The 8,534-nt window shown below is 44.4% G+C and overlaps 1 protein-coding gene across 1 annotated transcript; it reads left to right on the top strand.

Annotated features, from left to right (window-relative positions):
* Positions 1-211: 211 nt before the first annotated feature.
* Positions 212-5,054, top strand: LOC127036414 (collagen alpha-1(X) chain-like). The gene is made up of 3 exons (XM_050927321.1): positions 212-672; positions 1,537-1,707; positions 3,148-5,054. Exons 1-3 carry the CDS (start codon positions 660-662, stop codon positions 3,648-3,650), a joined length of 687 nt encoding a protein of 228 aa, XP_050783278.1. The 5' UTR covers positions 212-659; the 3' UTR covers positions 3,651-5,054.
* The last annotated feature ends 3,480 nt before the right edge of the window (positions 5,055-8,534 follow it).

Here is an 8,534-nt window from a genome sequence, read left to right as displayed (position 1 = left end):
TACATAACTATTCCCCCTGCAACTGGTCAAACAGGCCTGTATACTGATGTAAACCCAGGCCTCTGCATTCCTAAACAATAGTCTATTCTCTAGTTGGCTAAACCAACCTGTTTTTTTCCTTATAGTCTCTTTGTTCCACATTCAGCCTGCCAGAGTATGTCCCACAGCGATAGTTGGCAGAACAAATAAGGAAATGAGCCAAATTGACCCTTAGTTTAACTGTCTTAACAGCAGTGGAATTATAGCAGGGTTGAATTTGGCTCAGTACCCAAATACAGCAATTAGAGTAGTCAGTAATGTTCGTGTTAGATATAGCCTGTTATTTTTCATTACTGTTATTTCAAAAGATACAGCAACTAGGAGAGTGGAACAGAGCAGACTTACAACAGTACATCCCGAGATCACAATGAAAAAACAGAAAGCAAGCAGGGAATGTATCCTGTTGGTTGGAGGAGTGTCAGTACTAGAACAGGCAGGGTCACAGCAGGTCATCTGTGTACAAAGCAGCGATAAGGGAAGCGGTTTAGTCATAGCTGTGTCTTTGAGGGTCCAAAGCAGAAGGGTGAGGAGCAGAATACAGTGATTCAGGAAACAGGTTCTCGAAGGAGTTTGTTTCCCAGCTGCCTGGACGTCACGGGAAAGAAAAGAAACCTCACAGCATGTTTTTATCAGGTGGGTTTCGTTCTTGTGGAGATACATGGCTTGATTCTCCTCTCATGCTGGGGAAAAATCAGGAGTAACTCTGGGCATCAGCGGAGCTCTCCCAGTGTATAATTAGACTAGAGAGGGCAATCAGGCCTTACACTCCTAATTAATACAGTGGGCTTAATCGTGGCTGTTAACATCCCAGCACTGGAAAGGGTGGCTTTGCGTGGGGAAGGCTGTGCACTGCACCAAAGCAGGCTCCAAAGGCATTCTGCAGGCTTCAGTCCTGAGGCAGCAACAGTGGCTCTGAGATCATGAACAGCTCAGTAGCAACTGCAATATTCTTTGAAAGGGTGCAACGTTTGTTCCTCGCTGTACAACTGTGTTAGGTCAGACATCTGGGGTGAAATCCCAGCCGCAACACAGTCAATTGGATTTCTGCCACTGACTTCAGTGGGGCCAGGAGTTCACACCTCCAGTGTGGAAAGGGGGCACCCAAACCTTTTAGGGAGCCTAGAGATGCTAGTGCTACCGTTATATAACTTTCTTCTGCTCTGCCTCTCCCCCCTCCTTTCTCTCTCCCCAGATCCTTTGTACTGAGATACAAGAGCACCCTTATTTTAAGACTTTGTCCCACATTTGTAAGATCTCTGGGGCCTATTGCCCTGTGTTTGTAGAATGCCTAGCACAATAGGGCCCTGATCTTGGGTGTCCCTTAGGTACTACCATAATAAACGTGATTAATGATGATTTGAGTAGTGGTAGGCTGAGAAGTACTGTGCAGTTCACATCCAGGAACCCCAATCTATACGGCTGTTTTTGTATTTTGCTTGTAGAAAACCACTGTTAGCAAACTCTAATGAATGGCTTTCCCTTTTCTCCTGCTCCCAGGGGTCTGGATTTTAGCTGTTTCTGTCACTGTGGCAGTACAGGAAAAAAACCCTCTTGCTCCATGTCTCCCAGGACCCCAAGGTCCTCCTGGGAACAATGGAGTTCCTGGTCATAATGGGCACAATGGGCTCAATGGGGAGAAAGGGGAGAAGGGACTCAGAGGGGAACCAGGTAAGTCATATTTAAATGAATCATTTCACGCTATACCAACTTTTGATAGCACCATTTCACCAGTTTCTTATTCAGAATTCAGTACATTGCATATTTGGAACAACCAGAAACATTTCATAGCAACAGTTACTTAGTGATAGAATTATGATCCTAACATCAGAGATTTGCCCTTTCTGAAGGTAGGAATATGGTATGTGTATATATTAGACACCAGATGTACAGCTGAGAAATGCAGTAAGAGACATTTGGATAACACCAGCTAGGAATGGTTTCATCATGGAGAGGCCTTGCAGTGAAATACAGAATCCTGAACTGGGTTTTTGGCAAGTAAAAAAAACCAACTCACTTCTCAACCCACCTTAATGGCCTCCCAAGGGAGTGAAAATGTTTGCCACACTCTATTGGTGGTTTGTTTATGCCTAATGCTCTGGGTTAGTCTTAGTGTTTAGGCTCATGAAGCATTCTCAGGCGGTAGTGGTGGGGGCGTTGGGTGCCCACGCATACATGTTTCAGGCAGTTCTGAGGAGATAAGGGGTCATATTAAGGATGGAGCCAGGGTATTGCTGTCCTCCGGTGATTCCTCACTTTTGCAATGCCATAGAAGCTGTAAGGGGGCACAAAACAGGGAATAGAACTGATTGGGGGGGAAATTTCCCCTGTGAAATTTTTCTTCAAAGTTTACGATTTTCCCCCTCCCCCTCCAAAAAAATAATAATTTGTTTTGTTGTTGAAAGTTTATTTTGTCAAAAAAAAATTCTATCGGGAGAGAAAAAAATGATATTTTTTTGACCAGCTCTATTAGGGAAACTCTTGAGCTAATATAAACTGTTCAGGAGGGCAATCCAGCCCCCAGCAGCTCCAGCATAGGGGCTGTGCAAATCACCTCCCCTTTGATCCTGCCTTATATTCAGCACTGGATGAATTCCATTGTTTTAGGATAAATGATTGCCTCCTTGCTCTGAGACAGCAGAGAGAGGACAACATCTACCTGCAGAAGTGTTAAAGACAGAGCTCTCCTCACTCTTCATCCATACACACACCTGTTTACGTACATCCCACCTAAGAATGCTTCATGAGCCTAAACACTTAGGCACACACCAGAGCATTAGGAATAAACCACAAGGAGTGTGTGTCAGTCAAACATTTTCACTCTAGAGGACAATAATTAAGAGTAGAGTGTTTTCTCTGGAGTTAAAGCTGAAGTGTTTTATTTCGAGCAGAGTTTATGGGTATAGAATGAATATTTCTCTTACTTTAGGGAGTTTGCAATGCTTTAAATTGTAGTTTATCCCACCTTGGTGGGCAGTGTCTCTAACTGACCCACTGCAGACATTGTCAATAAAGAAGTTTTTGGGGATTTTAAATGAGTCACATTTGAGCAGGATGAGAACAAATGGAAAAGTATCTGCTTCTAGCTCATTCTTTTGTAATCCTTTTCAGGTTCCACAGGAACGCGTGGGCCACAGGGCCCTCCAGGAAAACTAGGTCCAATGGGACCAAAGGGTGAAAGCGGACCACCAGGTCCCACTGGCCCACAAGGAAGCCCGGGAGAATGCTCACCGCGTCAGAAATCTGCCTTTGCCATGAAACTCGCCAAAAACTATCCAGCTCCTAAACAGCCCATTATATTTCATCAAATTTTATACAATGATCAGCAACATTTTGATAAGGCCACAGGAATTTTCACTTGCCAAATACCTGGAGTTTATTACTTTGGCTACAATGTGGAGTTGTACCGGAGCACCACGATCATTCAGCTAATGAAAAACAGCCAGGCAGTGATAGGATCATATCAGACCACCCTAAACTCTTATGAAAATATGTCAGGGAGTACAGTCCTTAAGCTGGAAAAGGGTGACAAGATCTGGTTAGAAGTGAACCAGGAGAGTAATGGAGCGACACACACAAGCTACTTTTTGGGTTACTTGATATTTGAAATTTAAATTTCTACAGAACTTCTCAATTAGCCTCACCATTGTGTCAGAATTTAAGAGATGAGGAAAGTATACCCAGGTGAGGTAGGGTGAGGTGGGCAGGAGGTTTTGTCAGGGTCTGATACCATAATAACAGATGCTGCTATAATAGGGTAGCACTGCCTACTATTATGGTTGCCCTACACTTCCCATTATAAGACGCAGTTTTCTGTTGTTTATAACTTTCCCAAACTTTAATAGTTTGGGCTGAAAATTTCTATGCCAGGTGTCTGACTCTCACTCAATGTTTTTGGAAAATGTCAGCCAAAACACTTTAGCTGACTCTGAGAATGAGTAGAAGGGAAAATACATTTTGCCTGTGTTAAAAAAAACTCTGGTGCCTTTTTTTTTTTTTTTTTTTTTTGAGAATCTCAAATGCCTCCATACTTTGGAGCAAGGTCTTGATATTTGGCAAGCGAATGCCCTTTGTTTCAGGCATGTTCCTGTTGGCATCCCTTTGAAAATCTGCCCAAATTTAGCCCATTATAAGGCTTTGAAAATTTGCAGTTCACACATGCTCAGTAGACACTTCCTAGAACTCCACAGCTAAATTCCCAAAAGATTCCATCTGTGACGTTGCACTCCATATGCTTTATAAAAATATGTTTATAAGTGTGAATATGATGTAACTGAAATATGCTTTATGCAAAAGGTCTCTTGTAAGGTATAATTACAGAGCTTATAATCTACTGAATGTGTTCATTCTATTTGTATGAATGTATCATTCTTGTATCTGAAACTAGGAATATGAAGTATACCTCTGAGATTCTATTGTAATTATGCAAAGTGTGGGCCATTAATGGTGGTTTAGAATCTTGATGGCTCCCATTGACTAGGATGATTGGTTGTAAATAGTTTACTTACCTGCAAGCGTTCCAGTATAGGTGCAGACCAGCCATGGAAGAGTGGAGGGGGTCTCAAAGGACATGCGAACATGTCACCTGATACTGGAATCCATCTTAAACTCAGTGCTTTTCCATTTAGAAGGAGGGGTGGGAATCCAGAGAGACAAAATATTCCCGCCTTGTGCCAAAGATATAAAAGGTGGTGGAAGAGAACAAAGAGGCTCCCAGTCATGAGAAAGCCCTTGCCTTTCACCTAAGATTCCTGCTGGAACTAACGAGGACTGTACCAGGGGAAAGGATTGGACCCAGACAAGGAAGGAGTCTAGTCTGTGGAAGAAGCTTATTGGAACATCTCTAAGGGTGAGATTTACCTGTAATAAGTTTTTTAATGTATTAGGCTTAGACTTGTGTGTTTTTGCTTTATTTTGCTGGATGATTTACTTTGTTCTGTCTGTTATTACTTTGAACCTTAACGCCTCTTAAATCTGACTTTTTATACTTAATAAAATCACTTTTGTTTATTAGTAAACCCAGAGTAAGTGATTAATACCTGGTGGAGCAAACAGTTGTGCATCTCTCTCTATCAGTGTTAAAGAGGGCGAACAATTTATAAGTTTACCCTGTATAAGCTTTTATACAGAGTAAAATGGATTTTATTTGGGTTTTGGATCCCATAGGGAGCTGGGTGTCTGAGTGCTGGAGATAGGTAACCTGCTAAGTGGTTTTCAGTTAAAACCTGCAGCTTTAGGGGTGTAGTTCAGACCCTGAGTCTATGTTGCAGCAGGCTTGTGTGTCTGGCTCAGCAAGGCAGGGTTCTGGAGTCCCAGGCTGGCAGGGAAAACGGGCTCAGAGGTAATCTGAGTACATCAGGTGACCGTCCCAAGGGGGTCTCTGTGACCAAATCCATCACACCATCCACACTGAGCAGGACTTTTCTCACAGTTGCAGTTCCCAGCTGCTGTGGACTAGATACCTGGAATTGACAACAGGCACCCTGTTCCTCTCCTGATCTCTCAATGCCACCTCATTGCCACCCAAGCAATGTGGAGGAGGAAGCTGACTGACATGAAGGCAGAGGGGACAAGAGCTGGAACTAGGAGTTGGGACAGAGGAAAGTAGATTTGGGCAAGGAACATGAGGGAAAGACTGAGACTGGAGGCTAGCAGGGGGGGGAGGGCAAGAGGGAAACTGGGACTGGGTGTTGTGAGGGAGACTGGGAACTGGCAAAGAAATTGGTGGGGGGGCCAAGAACAGATGTAGACCACAAAGGGGGACATTGGGCCTAGGAACCAGTAAGGCAGGGAAAGAGACTGTGAGGGAGACATATCTGATGAGAAGCAAAGATGGGGGAGGAGAACTGGGATAGCCGAACAAAGATACTGGGAAGAGAAGCTAGGGGGGCTGGTCCCAATGAGAGCTCTGGGAGGGAGAGTGGGAGTCAGTGGAGATGGGGAACATGGGCATGGGGGGGGGTTACTGTAAACTGTAGGGGTGTGGGGAGAGAGATTGGATGAGAAGCTAAGAGAATGAGATTGGGTCTGGCTGGGGACAAAGAGCCAGATAATGTGAGAAATGGGACTGGACGGGCAAAGAGAGTAGGATTTAGAATTGTGGGGAGAGACTGGGATGGGGACTCAGTAGAGGAAGACTAGGACTGGCTGGGCAAGGAAACTGGGACTGGGACAAGTTGGAGGAGAAGGGGGCAGAAAAGGTCAAATGGGTAGAAGAGTCTGTGCGCACTACAGCACACTCCCACCAAAGGATGGAATGGAACCAAAGATTTCTGACTCACAATTCCTCTCCTTTCAGCAAATATATGTGAACCCCTCTAGCAAAGCGTCTAATCCTCCTTTCGTGTTGGTCCACACAAAGGGTAATAACCTGCTACTGCTATCAGTTACTCCATTAGCTCAAGTGGCAGAGCTCTGTGTGGTGGATTTAAAGTGTCCAACCTGTGGGTATCAATATGTTGCCACATGATAGAACTTCTGTATTTTTTTCAGTGTTCCTTTTTAAAAACATAGGAAATTACACACAACGAATTACATGATAAGGCTGCAAAGTCAAGCACTCAAAAGTTAAGAAATGCCAGAATGATGGGCCTCTGCAATATTAATTTGGACCCATTGTGTGCATACATGCATTATTACACAGTCCTAAATTACGTGATCATATATTATTTTTTCCACAGGACCTCTGCCTCATTCAGTGCACAGGATGGGCAGTGTTGTGGCGATGAAACAGGGTTGTGTATGGAACAAAGCTGTAGGACCTTTGCCTCATTTGTGCAGAAGTAGGAAGGTGTGTAGTGCATGAGGCAGAGGCTTATAGGAAGAGAAAGTTTGTTCTCATATTTAAGGTAATTGAACACTGCCCTGAATAACTGGAGTCTATTCCTGTCTCTGCCACAGAGTTCCTGTATGATTCTGGGCAAGTCACTTAAACCAAAACTTTTACAGCTGTTCCCTATGTTTTCCCTTATTTTCCGAGTGCCTGACATAACATCCATGGGCCTGGTTTGCAGAAGTGCTGATCACTTACAGCTGCAATTGAAGTCAATAGGAGCTTTGCATTGAACACATATACACTGAAAATATATTGTATATGAAGTGCTATGTATTGCTAAGTATTTTGAAAAATCAGCTTCTGGATGTCTCTAATTGGGCATTTAAAATTAGTGGACACATTTAACCTTAAACTCTCTGTGCCTCAGGTCCCCCATCTATAAAATGAAGATAAGACTTTCTCACCCCCCCGGGGTGGTGTGAAAATAATGTTTGTGAAGCACGTAGATACTATAGTGATGGGCACCGTAGAAAAAGCCTATGAGGAAATTCATAATTCTGGTTTCAGAGCTGGGTTTGAACAGCATGCAGTAAATAATGCTTCGGGCCACACCCTGGACAACAAGGAGAAAACAAAATATTGAATAGCTGCTCACTAAGGTCAAATCTACGCTACAAATTTCCTTAGGTGCAGCTGCACTGATGCAGTTGTGCCGCTGTAGCGCATCTGGTGAAGATGCTCAAGCCTATGGGAGAGAGCTCACCCATCGGCTTCATAACTCCACCTCTGCGAGAGGCAGTAGTTATGTTGGCGACAGATGCTCTCCCACCAACATAGCACTGTCTACACGGGGGGCTAAGGTCAGTATAACTGCGTTGCTTAGAAGGGTGGGTTTTTCACACCCCGAGAGACGTAGTTACACCGAAGGAAGCATGTAGCATAGACCATGCTTAAGCGAGCACAGTCTATCCTGGGCACTAAATGAGACAGGGGTCCTGTGGAAAAACAGGTGATCATGTGATTAGAGACTGTCTCATAATGCATCTGTGTTATGAAATGGGAATATTTTTGTAATATTTTATGAGTTCTGTTGTGGCCCAGTTTCCCCCATGTGCTGCATTGTTACCAAGTGGGTGGAAATGGACTGTTTGCTTTCAGGGCAAGTTAGGAGACATAGGTGCGAGTGTGGCCTAGCTGTCTGGGGCTTGGAAAGAAAATGGCAAATTCAACTGCCCAGACATTGACACATAACAACCAACCAGAGGGACTGGAATTTCTCTCCCATTCAACAGGGAGGATAAGCATCATTCCCCAGCTACAGGAAAAAGAAGTGGGAAGATCTGAGGTCGGGGGATAAGAGCTGGTTACTAGAAAGAGTCAGGGCTCTCACCTAGCATCTGATCAAAGAAATCAGCTGGGGAGAAAGACAGAGCTTGACCCAAGGGACCCCCCGGCAAGGGTTAAGATTACTAAGTGCAGCTCACCCCAGCCTAGGGTTAGGGCTACTAAAGGCAGGGCACCATGGGCTAGGGTTTTGCTTGGGGTCAGTAGGATTTCCCATGCTAGGATTAAGGTTTCTACAGGCCTGGATCCCCCAGTTAGGGTTAGGCTTGGAATTGGTAGGGAAGCCATGGCAAGGGTTAGGGTTACTAAGGATAGGGCTCCCCGAGCTAGGGATATGCTTGGGGTCAGTGGAGCTCACCAAGAAAGGGTGAGGGTCACA

Source organism: Gopherus flavomarginatus, chromosome 1, assembly GCF_025201925.1.
Source record: "Gopherus flavomarginatus isolate rGopFla2 chromosome 1, rGopFla2.mat.asm, whole genome shotgun sequence".
Taxonomy (NCBI): Eukaryota; Metazoa; Chordata; order Testudines; family Testudinidae; genus Gopherus; species Gopherus flavomarginatus.
This window is presented reverse-complemented; position numbering and strand designations above follow the sequence as displayed.

What these genes read in the sequence shown, in the direction of transcription:
- LOC127036414 (XM_050927321.1), top strand. An exon ending in GGGACTCAGAGGGGAACCAG is followed by an intron (nt 1,708 to 3,147) that starts GTAAGTCATATT and finishes AATCCTTTTCAG; the next exon opens with GTTCCACAGGAACGCGTGGG.